At 40.6% G+C, this 13,004-nt stretch overlaps 2 protein-coding genes across 2 annotated transcripts; one reads left to right on the top strand and one right to left on the bottom strand.

Moving 5' to 3' along the window:
- On the top strand, window positions 1-4,089 carry tmem276a (transmembrane protein 276a). The gene is made up of 4 exons (XM_046858859.1): window positions 1-917; window positions 2,062-2,175; window positions 2,673-2,810; window positions 3,376-4,089. The coding sequence occupies exons 1-4, from the start codon at window positions 539-541 to the stop codon at window positions 3,621-3,623; spliced, it is 879 nt and encodes a 292-aa protein (XP_046714815.1). The 5' UTR covers window positions 1-538; the 3' UTR covers window positions 3,624-4,089.
- Window positions 4,090-11,342: 7,253 nt separating this feature from the next.
- Window positions 11,343-12,342, bottom strand: fibina (fin bud initiation factor a). Its single transcript, XM_046858860.1, has one exon. The coding sequence runs from the start codon at window positions 12,325-12,327 to the stop codon at window positions 11,635-11,637; it is 693 nt and encodes a 230-aa protein (XP_046714816.1). The 5' UTR covers window positions 12,328-12,342; the 3' UTR covers window positions 11,343-11,634.
- Between the last annotated feature and the right edge of the window lie 662 nt (window positions 12,343-13,004).

Below are 13,004 nucleotides of genomic sequence, written 5' to 3'. Positions count from 1 at the left end.
CACAGAAAGATATACCAGGTCTTAATGATGCGTGCAATTATCCATATGTGCAGTTTATTCCTGAGCTCGGATAGAAAAAAAGCTTGGTAGCTCGAGTGATGCTGCAGGAAATAGGATCCGTTCTAGATAGGAAAAGATTTTCATCAGAATATGGATTCTGTTTCTTGCGTGTCATTTCAGTTGCAAATTGTATCTTACAAATGATGGTGATGAATTCAGACAGAGGGAACCGTAGTGTTTGTGTGTGCACTGAACGTCCTGATGCTCTGACGAATCGCACGCGCTTTCATCAGCAGTCTCCACTCGCCGCATTGGCTCTCTCTCCAATCATGATTTTCCCATACAGCGAGCAGCACCGCTGAGAAGGAAAAACAACATGTCTGTCTAGACCTGCAGGATCCGTGCGCACACAGGTTCAGCTGCCCCCGCTATGGCTGATTTAAGATGATATGGGCTACGCTGGACTTGGTGGTGGGCGCGCTGCTGAAGATGATGCTCGGTGGATTTTAAGCGCGCGGCGCGCATCTTTCCTGGAAATATGGCGACCATGCGTGTGCTGACGGCGTGCGGGCTGCTGCTGGCCTTCTGCGCGCTGGCGCTGCTCGCTGTAGCCATGAGCACGGACTACTGGTACGAGACGGACGCCCGCCGCCACCGCGAGCGCTGCAAGAAATACGCGGGCAAGCGAACTGACCCAGGTTACATCTACATTTCCAGTCAGAACCTACCGCTCCGCATGTTGCCCCAGCGGCCTGAGCGTGGGGGAGCGATCCTGAGAGCGAGGCGCGATCTGCTGCCGCCCTCCTCGGCCATGGAGTCGCGCTGCAGTCGCAGGTATAACTCGACGGCCACGGGCCTGTGGCGGAAATGCCATAGAGAAGGCTTCGACCAGGAGAACGATGAGCTCATCTTCAAAGGTGAGATCTGCTGGGATGGGCATTGAAGGCCACCATTAGTGCATCGGTCCATGACAGTACACCAGTCCCGATAGGGATCAGGCAGCTTATTAACATGGGACTGGAAATCACAACCACAGGAGAGGTGATACAATTAGGCCAAAGGTACACCTGCAAAAGCTCCAGTGTTAAATCAACGCCTACATAATTTACATAAACTGAATACAGTAAGCCTACACAGTTAGTGGTAGTTCAACATTATAAATGCTAGACCACTCTTTCGGTTGTAAATTAAACACAGGTTCGTTTTCTGCGAAAAGATAAATAAATAGTGTGTTCAGGGCTTTACGGAGCTCTGGCGCTATCCAAGGTGCTGATCTATGCAGTTAGAGCAACCACAGCTTCACGGTTAATCAGCTTCATCTTTCATCACACTGGCACTACACTGTTTTTAACAATTCTAAAAATCGACTAGGCAGAGAACGCAGAGAATTGCATTGCATATTGAGTTCATGTGGTTTAAACTTGAGGAGAGAAGATGCTATTAAATCCAGAAGAGCATGAGCATGTACATTGTGAGTGATCAAGCTTTTGAACCCTTTGACTTTCTTTTATCATAAATGCATGCACTTAAATTAGGCCATTATAAGGCATATATATTTTCAAACGTTTCCATATAATTAATTCAGAGTCATTTACAGTGTAAAACACATAGATAATACACACACACACACGCACGCACGCACACACACATATGCACACACTGGACCTTCTAGGACCGAGTTCTCCATTAGTTAAAAACTTTTAGAAGATTAAGACTTCAGTTCCAAAAAACTGGTCCAAAAACTGTCTTTACTTGATGAACAAAACTGTGTAAAAACTGAGCAATTATACTTCATTCTTTAGATCAGTTTCAGTCATATTACTTTGGGTCTAATTAAAACCTCTTGATTAAAGTTTAGCATACTAAATAAAGACTTATGAACTCTACCGCTAATCTAGTATATTCGAGGTACTGCTTTAAGGTTAGGATTACAGAAAACCACATCAGGAGTTAAAATGAAACTGTAGGTTAAAAACAACAATTGCTAGATCTCTCTACTGCACCTGCCCATGCTGAATACTAATGCATAGTTTCTTAAGATCAATATGTTTCTGTTCACAGGTTTGCTCCAGCGCTGTACACCAGTGAAATATTATTATTCCTCCGCGAATATTCCACGCAGTCTCCCAGTGAATATTACAAAGACAATTCGGCAAGATGAGTGGCACGCTCTCCGTAAGTTATCTCCCATGGCATTTGGCTGATTGGCTAGACCAGGGCCAGCTAATGCAGTCACATAAATCAGAAGAACAGCTGACTGAGAACTCTTGGCTTTTCTGAAATGAAATAGAAGGAGAGACTTCTCACTCCTCCTGCTAACCACAGCCATTCACAGTGCTCATTCCTCCTGGCTGATTTCATGCCTGCTCAAGCACAGACAACTGAAGAATCTAAAAATAGGACCATAGAAAAGGGAGAAATTGTACTTTTTCCTCAAAGGGAAATAGTGCTGATGTGATGCTGGCAACAGATTGTACACAATTGTTTTAATGAATCTGCAGAACCTTTTTTATATTCTTTTGTCTGTTTCATTCAGAAAAAGTGTAAAATATGAGGACAATGATAAGATTCCTACTGAGCTGGAAAATCAGATAAAGTGCTTTTTTGCTTCGAAAACCAATCATGTAAAAGTCTTACAGCTGAACTTCTCTCTTGTAAACATGTCACTGCAGATTTGCAGAGGATGACTGCAGGGTTTATAGGCATGGCTGTTTCCATCATCCTGTTTGGCTGGATCATTGGCGTACTAGGCTGCTGTAAACACAACGAGCTGATGCAGTATGTAGCAGGTCTGCTCTTCCTAATGGGAGGTGAGTTCTGTTTACATCAATGCTCCACTGCTCCACTAGGTGGCAGAACATTACAAGTAAAAATAAAACACAAAAAGCAACATAGGGAAGCAAACCTATTGTAGTGTAACGATGATGTTCCGGTGACTCTGTAATTACTACCTTCTGGGAAGCAGTTTAAAATCTGGTAAATTACAATCCTCTTTGTATCTATTAACTGAAATTAAATGGCCAACACGATGCATTGTGTGGTTGACGTGCTTGTCACTTATTCTCATTCACACCTGCTATGCAGCAGGTACCTAAAATAGTATTAGATTAGCTGTATTAGCTCAGAAATTTCTAGTACATACTGACCAAAAACAATAACTGGAATTGGCAGCTCCAGATTAATTAAAAATGGCTTTCTTGTGTTAATTGATATATACATATTACTGCTTTTAACTTTAAAACCTAGACTGATGGGACATCATTTGTAAAGCTGTCAATAATTATAATGCAAATTATACACTGTACTGTAGTGACCCCTTAGCACAAAATGCATACCTTTCCTCTGTTTTCCATCTCTGTGTCTCTGACCTCTCAGGAACCTGCTGTATCATCTCTCTCTGCACATGTGTGGCTGGGATTAACTTTGAGCTGTCTCGCTACCCACGCCAACTGTACAGGCTGCCTGAAGACATCAGTCATGGCTATGGCTGGTCCATGTTCAGTGCCTGGGGTGGCCTGGGCCTCACACTGCTAGCAGGATTCCTCTGCACACTGGCTCCATCTCTTCACAGCCCTCAAACCACAACTGTACACAAACCACGGCAGGAGAATGGCATGGTTTGATGGACTTGACACACACACACACACACACACACACACACACACACACACACACACACACACACACACACACACACACACAAATGAGTACATAACCCATATAAATACGTACCACAGGATGCCAGACACAACCTATCCAATCATGTGCATGTATGTCATGGAAAGACAGACTGAAGGATTTAATTTCATAGAAGGACATGCAGACATACACACACACACACACACACACACACACACACACACAAACACAGCTAAGCACGCTTGCCCTTGCACACACTTTTACAATGAATACATTCTCTATGAGTCACACCAGGCTCCTGTGCAACTCAAATCATAACAGCCTGGGAAAGTTTTTAAGGATGATGAGCAGTGAAAATAAACAAAGGAAAAATATGGAAGAAACAAAAAATGAACCTGCCATGTGTTTGGCGAGAAATTAATAAAAAAAAAAAAGAAAAGAGCACAAACTGAGAACAATATCCAGTCCCGAAATCTGTCATTGGGATTGTCTTCTATTCTAAATGTTTTTCTGTTAACATAATAATCCTCTCTCTCTCTCTCTCTCTCTCTCTCTCTCTCTCTCTCTCTCTCTCTCTCTCTCTCTCTCTCTCCCTCCCCCTCCCTCCCCTCATTCCTTTGTTCTGCCTTTCCCTTCTCTTTTACTCTGTCTTTTGCTACTTTGTGTCTTTCTGTCCTTCTTCCCATTGCTTTATTTCTTCTCCCTAAAGAATCTGAAATTTTTTAGTTAGGTAAAATGTTATGTCTTGGCGTGTCTTTGGCATTGCCTGCTGCGTAGAAAAGAGGAAAAGAAACAACAAACAAAAGAAACACTATTTCAAGTGTCTTCCTGTACATGTTATTTCATTTGTGGTTTCAGCAACTTTATGGCAAAAAATGCAGAATGAGAGCAAGAGTACAAAAACACAGAAGGAAAATAACTTTGTGAAGGTGAACCTTTATCTTGATACAGTGTGTGTCTATATATCACAGACTTAAAATGGCTTGTATGAAAGAACATTTAAAGGGATTGAAAGCAGTATTATAGGCATTTGAAAAGAGGAGAATTGTTTTGACAAGATTTATCAAGACTTTTATCTAATAAAAATGAACAAAATCATCCATTTGTTGTCATCATGAAGAGAATGATGTAATCCTGTAAACAAGAAATGTACAATTGTTAAAAAAGATAAATGCCAAACCATGAATCGAGCACATATTGTGTCCTTGTACATCTGTAAGAAAAATATATGATGTCCCAATATGAAAGACCATATGAATATGAAAGAATAGAAATCCCAAAAAAACTTAAAGGGGGTTCATAAAAAATTGAAATAAAATATGTGACAGAAAAATGGGAGGGACATTTACAATGGTGAATAAACTTTTATGGTAATATGGATAGAGTGGGATCTCAGTTAAATGTGCTTTACAAAGCTTTTAAATATTTCGGACAACCAAGTATGTGCTTTGCAACCAGCTCTTTCTATGTATTTTTGTCCTTGTAAAAAAGTCCACATGTGCTCCCTCTTCAAACAGCTGGAAGATGGCGGCCACTGCTTGAGCCTTTTCACTACCCTTCAACTTTACCACAGATTGGAACCCCGACAAGAGTGTGTGGCCAAGAAACTGACACAACATGCATCTGACCAAGGCTGGGGTTATTGTGAAACAATCAATATAAAACAGAAACCCTGAATCCCACAATAAACTGATTATTTTCTGTGACTGGTTAAAAAGATTGTGTCCATAATAGGATTGAAGCTCTTCCGAAGTTATAAATGTACATGATCTATTAACCACCAGATAAAAAAAAATTTATACCATTCACTAGGTTTAAATAATAAATAGGATTAGAAAGATTTTGGCTCGTTATCTCGTCAAAAATATTTTGTTTTCAATCATTAATTATTAAGTAGCACAGCAGCATAAATGCTTTCATATAAAATATTTATGGAATGTTTGCACCTCAATTACTGGTAGTGTTGAATTTATTTATTTATTTATTTTCATTTACACACTATCTACACTGTGTACTTCAGTAACATCTTTAGCCCGGTCAGGGTTGCTGTGGATCTGGAGCTCATCGCAGGAACACTGGGCTTGATGCAGGAATACATACTGGATGTGATGCCAATATATCACAGAGCACCCTAAACACACCTGTGGCAAATTAGGGAAGCCAAAACATATTTTTGGGCAGTGGAACGAAACAAGAGTATCCAGAGGAAACCCAGACAATCAAGTGGAAAACAAAGCTACACAATAACATGGGATCAAACATTGCATTCATATTATGTTTTTTAGCTTTACAACAGAACTTTGTTTCACTGTTTAACAAAAATTGCCTTTTTTTTTATATTTACCAATTGTATCATGTTAAACAGCATTTCATTGGTTTCTTTCTTTCTTTCTTTTTCTTTTTTTTTAAGATACACCTTTAAAAAAAAATCTGTCTATTGGCTAGTGGATGTCTTCACCGACATCTTCAACATCTCCCTGAGCAGTGCCGTTGTTCCTACGTGCCTCAAGGCGACGACTATCATTCCTGTGCCGAAGAACCCATCGTGATGAAGTGCTTTGAAAGGCTTGTCATGAGACACATCAAGACCCAGCTTCCACCGTCACTGGACCCCATGCAGTTTGCGTATCGTCCAACGATGCCATCTCCACGACCCTTTATCTGGCCCTCACCCACATGGACAAAATGGACTTATTTGTATGAATGCTGTTCTTAGACTTTAGCTCAGCATTAAACACAATCATCCATTAGCACCTGATTGAGAAGCTGAGCCTACTGGGCCTGAACACCTCCCTTTGTAACCTGATCATGGACTTCCTGACTGGAAGACCTTAGTCAGTCCGGATTGGAAACAACATTTTCAGCACCACCACACTAAGCACTGGGGCACCTCAGGGCTGTGTGCTCAGTCTACTGCTGTTCACTCTGCTGCAGCAATGCACAGCTCGATTCACATCATCAAGTTCCCCGATGACACGATTGTGGTGGGTCTCATCAGCAACAATGTCTCTGAACATTGGCAAAAAAAAAGAGATGGTTGTTGACTTCAAAAGAGGACAGAGCTACCATTCTCCACTGATCATCAATGGATCCTCCGTGGAGATCATCAAGAGCACCAAATTCCCTGGTGTTCATCTGGCAGAGAACTTCACTTGGTCACTCAACACCAGCTCCATCATCAAGAAAGCCCAGAAGCGTCTCTAATTCCTGAGAAGGCTGAGAAAAGCCCATCTCCCTCCCCCCATCCTAACCACGTTCTACAGAGGGACCACTGAGAGCATCTTGAGCAGCTGCACCACTGCCTGGTTTGGGAACTGCACCGTCTCAGATTGCAAGACCCTACAGAGGATAATGAGGACAGCTGAGAAGATCATCGGAGTCTCTCTCCCCTCTATCACAGACATTTACACCACACACTGCATCTGCAAAGCCAACAGCATTGTGGATGACCCCACACACCCCTCACACACTCTTCACCCTCCTGCCATCAGGAAAGCGTTTCCGAAGCATTCGGGCCGCCACATCCAGACTGTGCAACAGTTTCTTTCCCTTAAGCCATCAGGCTTCTCAACACAGAACTGAACTAAAACTCATGCACACACACTCAACTGTGTGACTGATCTGTACAACCCGGACTCAACACACAATCGTACTCACTTTACAAGTCCATGTCTTCAGCACCACCCATATTATATCACTTCATTACTACAAACTGTTTACATGGTTCTTTGGCACATCTTTTTGACTGCTGCTATTGCTTTTTTGCACAAACCATTTTGTTTACATTTTGATTAATTACAAGGTACACTCCTGTACTTAGTTCTCTTTTACACACTGCACTGTGTAATATACAGTAGGTTTACTGGCGGTGCTATTTTGTGTTTTGTGTATTTGTCCTATACTGTCATGTGTTGTCTTACACTGTCATATGTTGTCTTGCACTGTCTGTCTTGTACTGTTTGCACCAGGTTGCACACAATGCACTTTATGTGGCGAGGACACTTACTAGTCCTTAGCTCTGTGCTTTCTGTTATGTAGCTTTATGTTGTTTAATGTAGCACCAGGGTTCTAGAGGAACTGTGTACTGGGTCAGCTATATATGGCTGAAATGACAATAAAAGCTTCTTGACTTGACTTGACTTGACATGACTTGTTAAGATTACAGAATCACATATTAGGGCACAATTTGTCCTATTTTGCTTTTGAAACTAGACATTAATTAACTTTCTTCATGTGCTTAGATTACAATCACATATTTTAGGTACGCACTCTCCTATACACAAGGCATGAAGAGACCATGACTCTCACATTCAGTTAACACAACAAAATATTTTACACATTCTACACATTTTTGAAAACCTGTGTGTATGTCTGTATTGACACGTTGGAAAAGAGGCTGTGACATCAGAATGTACTACATCAATCAAAAAGTGGCCACCATTAAGTTATTAATTTCAATTATTCTTTGTAAATCCCATGCAATGTTCAAAACATTTGTGTATTGTTTTTATGCAATTTAACACACATTCTTTAGGATCTTTAAATCAAATCTTACCTACTGACTCAATAGTTGCTCTTTGTGTACGTAATTTCTGTATATAGTTATCACACATAAACTACACATATGGCAGACAAAACAATGATAAAACTATTTTTAATATATTAATATATATGCTCAAAATATATTTAAACAAATGGTTAAAATACACAGGTGAGAGAGATTCAAACTACTGTTCTACTGGGGAAAAGGCTATTCTAATTCTAGGAAATGTGCTTATGTAGCTATTCAATGATTCTCTATTTACATCAAAGCAAAGAATGGACATAAGTGAGAGATTTATATTTGGATTTTGATTATTTCAAGATAAAATCTGTCTATGTCCAGATGACCTATATCTACCCCAGTATGCTTTAAATTTTGCTTGAGAAAGTGGTTGTAAAACAAGTTCTGGCATTTCACAGTTGTTTGTTTTGCAGTGACAGTTGTCCGTGACACAACAGCGAAGGTTGAGATTTACTGTAAATCATTGCATTTCCATAAACAGTGTTTGTTTTTTATGGGGTGTGTTTTTTGTTACTCGGGAAATGTGAGTGCATTCATTTTTATCAGTCACTTTAGCACATAGCAAACCAGACAATAGTAAAAACCCAACAAGCCTCTCCTCTTTTGACCTGGTCACTAGTAATAAATAACAATGCTACAGTATCAGAGCTGTCAGATCTGAGTAAGTACTGTAGGTAAACACTCTCAAACATGCATTTTATTTTCTTTGGCTTCTCTTCTGGCTCTGAGACCTCAGAGCGCAAATTTATTATAAACATCCGTCAAAACACAGAGGAAACTTCTTATATAATGCTCATACTGGTGCTCTGTTAAAATGCTTTTCACCACAATGGAGTCTCAGTATACCCCCTACTCCCATATACTTTTCTGCCAAATTCAATTAAAATGACATTAAACAAGTGTTGTTTAAGTAAAAATATCCATTAGGAATCATATTCCAATATTTTAAACTTTATTGCTGACATTTAGTAGTCATGCGAGTGTTGGGAGTGTTGGGGTTGTGCTGATACAGTATATGTGTGAATGGGGGGTTGCACTGTGAAGTGCTGGATGGTGGAGTGTGTTTGAATGAGGGTCCTCTGGGGGAGAAAGGCTTTGAGGTGAGGCAAACACATGGAACAAGAGGAAATCAGAATCACGCTTCTTAGCTTCTCAAGATTTCCTCACAAGCTCGCTTTTGTCCCTCATTCTTGATTTCAGCTGAGTTGGGTGTTCCTACTTTCTCACTATCAACAGTTACTGTGGTGTTTTATCTCTCTAAACAATTCCTCTTCTGTTCCAGCATGATATGACTTTTTATGTGGGAGGTTCTGCTCCATTTTTTCTAGTGTGTACTTGGGCTTTATCCCTTCAGGCCCCAGTCCCAGATTGTGGTCTATACAGAGCCTAGGCTCAGTGGCACTTGCATGCACAGGATGTTTCCTCTCCCATATCTGTGCATGACACAGCAGCAGAGCCCTATTTCAACTCACTGTCATGCCACTAACTTGGAAAAGACACCAACACAGAGGATTAGTGCATGCTAAAAAAATATCAGTGTGAAATTATGTACATCAGCAGTTTTTCTTTCTGTATTGTAGAGTATATCAGTGATTATTATACAAGAAAAAACTATTACCCTGATAAAATATTATTATAAATGACAGTTATAATCTCTAATCAGATCACATATGTTTAAAAAGAGATTTATTCACCTGAGAAAATTTAGAAAGATATATGGAGATATAAAAAGTGAAGAAAAGAACATTTAGCAGTTCATCTTGAGGTAGCTGGAGTCGTTTGTTGTGAATGTGTGTGGGTGTATGTTTATAGAGTCGCTTTGGCGCTGTTATGATGAGCACCGGCTGGTGCGTACCAGCAAGATACTGAGAATGCTGACTGTCTCTTTCTCTCTCTCTCTCTCTCTCTCTCTCTCTCTCTCTCTCTCTCTCTCTCACACACACACACACACACACACGATATTTATACATGTACCCTCTCTCTTTCTGACAAACATCATACAGTTATGCAGACACAGACACACAGAGGTACCTCTGTCTCTTTCCAGGAATAGTGCTTCAGGGTTTTGCAAAATATAACCACATAATAATAAACATCTAGACATATAGTTAGAGCTAGTTAGAGCAAATATAGACAAATGAAATAGATGTAAAAACAAAAATCTATATTAAGTTTTTAAATATTTGGCTATGTTTAACAAATCATATGACATTTAGCATTTAAAATCACTCCACCATAACTACTGTTTGTTGTAGACTTGATTTATCAAACAATTTAAAAACAGAAGGATTAGACAACTTTGTACGTGTCATACTGTATATTTCTTCCTAGTCAGTGATTGCTCACAGTAGATGCCCTTAACCCTTAACCATCCAGAGAACCCTTGAGAAACATTATTAAAGACTATATATCACATTTATAGTAAATTTTTCTTCTGCTGTTCCCTTTTCTTTTAAAGCATGTAAGCACATTATTTACCATATTCATTTTCTTCTGTTCCGCAACCAGAAATTACATCCAGATGGACAGACTTAAGATGCCGGTGAATAAAAACCAAATCTGCTGACTTTATGCTGTCAGCAATTCCATCTTCCTTCTAGATTCAACCAGATATTTTTTGAGAATAACATAGCAGGAAATGCTTCGATACTTCCTGACGTTAACATGGATAGGCACAAGGGCATGTGCACATCATTATGGTGTTTAGTCTGGAATGAGCATGAAGTTTTGATTAAAGTAAAAGGGTGAAGATTATTCCAGCAGGTTAACCATCCCATAGCAGAGGCGTTTGCTGGAGGAAACTGTCTAGACTCTGCTGAGGTCAAGGGAAAGGGAAAAACGGGTCACTTTCTTTACATTACTCTGTTTGATTATTCCTCCATGTGGTGTAATGGGAGAAGCTACTTTTCTATGGCACAGGAAATACCTTCTCTCTACACCAGCTTCCTGAGCACCACTGGTTCTGCTCCTTAGCTTATTCTGTAAAATAAAATCCCGAACGACCTCTTTGGGTCAAATAAACACACCGTATATGTGAATCGGACAAAACTCCGTCTTACCACACTGCCAGGTTTTGTTTGGTAAAGTTATGTAATGATTACGAATCAAACGTATTATAAACATAACAGAAAACACAAAATCGTTGCAAGTAAACATATTTTAAATGACAATAACTCAACAAGCCAGTAAATCAAGGTATCACAGTGCCATTTAGTCTCCACAGTTCATGACTTTTTGGATAGTCACTTCCTTAACAATGTTCAGATACATCGTTTTCCTGAGGTGTCTTCAGAAACATCCGCCCAACCCATATATTTGTACTTTCCTATTTGAGTTAAGATTTTTATAAAAATGACACACTATCACTTCAAACCTTTTAGTGTCTAAAGCAGCTTAAATGACTAGGATAAAAAATTATTTCTTAAATCAATCTAAATGTTCAAGTACTCGTTTTTAAGTCGGTTTAACCTGGTGCCATGGCTGCGAATGATGAGTGAGATGAGCTCGTGTTTGTCCTTGAGGCCAGAGGAGATGTCCATTGTCTCCTGCAGGGAGCTCCTCACACTCTGCATGGGCTTCAGCAGGGTTTTAGTGAACTCCTGCTCCTCTTTCTGCTCCGACTCCTGACCTTGCTTGAATTTCACCTCGAGCTCCACGAGGGATTTCTCGACACCGGCAAAAGCCTCAGTTATTTGATCGATCTCTTTCCTCAGGTACTTGCTGTACGTATCCTCTCCATCCAGGTCGTATAAGACAGTTCTTCCGAGACTCTCCAGAACTCGAGCCGAGTCCTCGACCTGTTGCTTGATGATGATGAAGTCGTCGCGGATAACCGAATCCCGGTCCTCTTCCGCTAAACACGGCGCGCGGTCCAGCCATTTAAACAGCATCTGGCATTTCTCCGGGTCCTCAGTCTCCTCGTAGTCGCCGTCGGGAACGAAGAAGTGGTGAAAGGTGCCGTTCGATATCTCGGCCTGAAGTGGGCCAGAATACACTGCGCTACAAACAGGCAGTGAGAGCAGGGCTAAAGCGAGCGGCTGGAACACAGGCAGCATCGTTACCGCCGCGTGCTGAGCAGAGAGTGATGTGATGGCAGTGTGAACTCCAAAGCCTTTCACTCCCATATTCCTCTCATATTACAGCACACACACACCCCTAATCCCCACCTCTCTCTCTCTCTCTCTCTCTCTCTCTCTCATTTTACTGCCACTCCACAGATTCATGCTCCCACACAATAAATCCACGTCTCAATACATTCTCACTATTATCCACAAGTAAAACCTTAACCTTATTGAAAATGCTGTTAAGGACTCACTAATTGGACATTGAATAAGCCGTGTTAAACACCTGCTAGATAAATCCAGTTTAGTGTGACCAGCTATTACATTCAGTTTTAACTCTAAAGTACTTCCAACTGCAGACAAGGCACCATTACAGAAATCTGGATTCTAATTCCTAATGAGAAAGTCCAAGGATAGAGTAACAAGGAAATCAATCTCCATGTGAGAGAAAACTGATAAAAAATGGGGATATAATTGACTGTAAATTGATAATGATCAGTGTGAGCATGATGGTCATTATGAACACTGCAGAGGCTTTAGGCACAGTGTTCAGGTGACATTATTTACTAAAGTACAAGGGAGTCTTGGGTATAAACTGGCCCGGGGAGACCAAACACCACAAAATGTAGGGTATCTAAAAGGAAGTGTCAGCAACAAACCTAAATGACTGTGTGACAGATTGGGGAAAACAGCATCAAAACCGCCAACTCTTCAATAACACTTTGTCCAGGGACCCCCAG

The sequence above is a fragment of the Silurus meridionalis genome, chromosome 10, assembly GCF_014805685.1.
Source record: "Silurus meridionalis isolate SWU-2019-XX chromosome 10, ASM1480568v1, whole genome shotgun sequence".
In the NCBI taxonomy this organism is placed as follows: domain Eukaryota; kingdom Metazoa; phylum Chordata; class Actinopteri; order Siluriformes; family Siluridae; genus Silurus; species Silurus meridionalis.
This window is presented reverse-complemented; position numbering and strand designations above follow the sequence as displayed.

Coding starts and splice junctions, on each gene's coding strand:
- tmem276a (XM_046858859.1), top strand. CDS start 539: ATGGCGACCATGCGTGTGCTGACGGCGTGCGGGCTGCTGCTGGCCTTC. Junction 918..2,061: donor CGATGAGCTCATCTTCAAAG/GTGAGATCTGCT, acceptor TTCTGTTCACAG/GTTTGCTCCAGCGCTGTACA. Junction 2,811..3,375: donor TCTGCTCTTCCTAATGGGAG/GTGAGTTCTGTT, acceptor CTGACCTCTCAG/GAACCTGCTGTATCATCTCT.
- fibina (XM_046858860.1), bottom strand. CDS start 12,327: ATGGGAGTGAAAGGCTTTGGAGTTCACACTGCCATCACATCACTCTCT.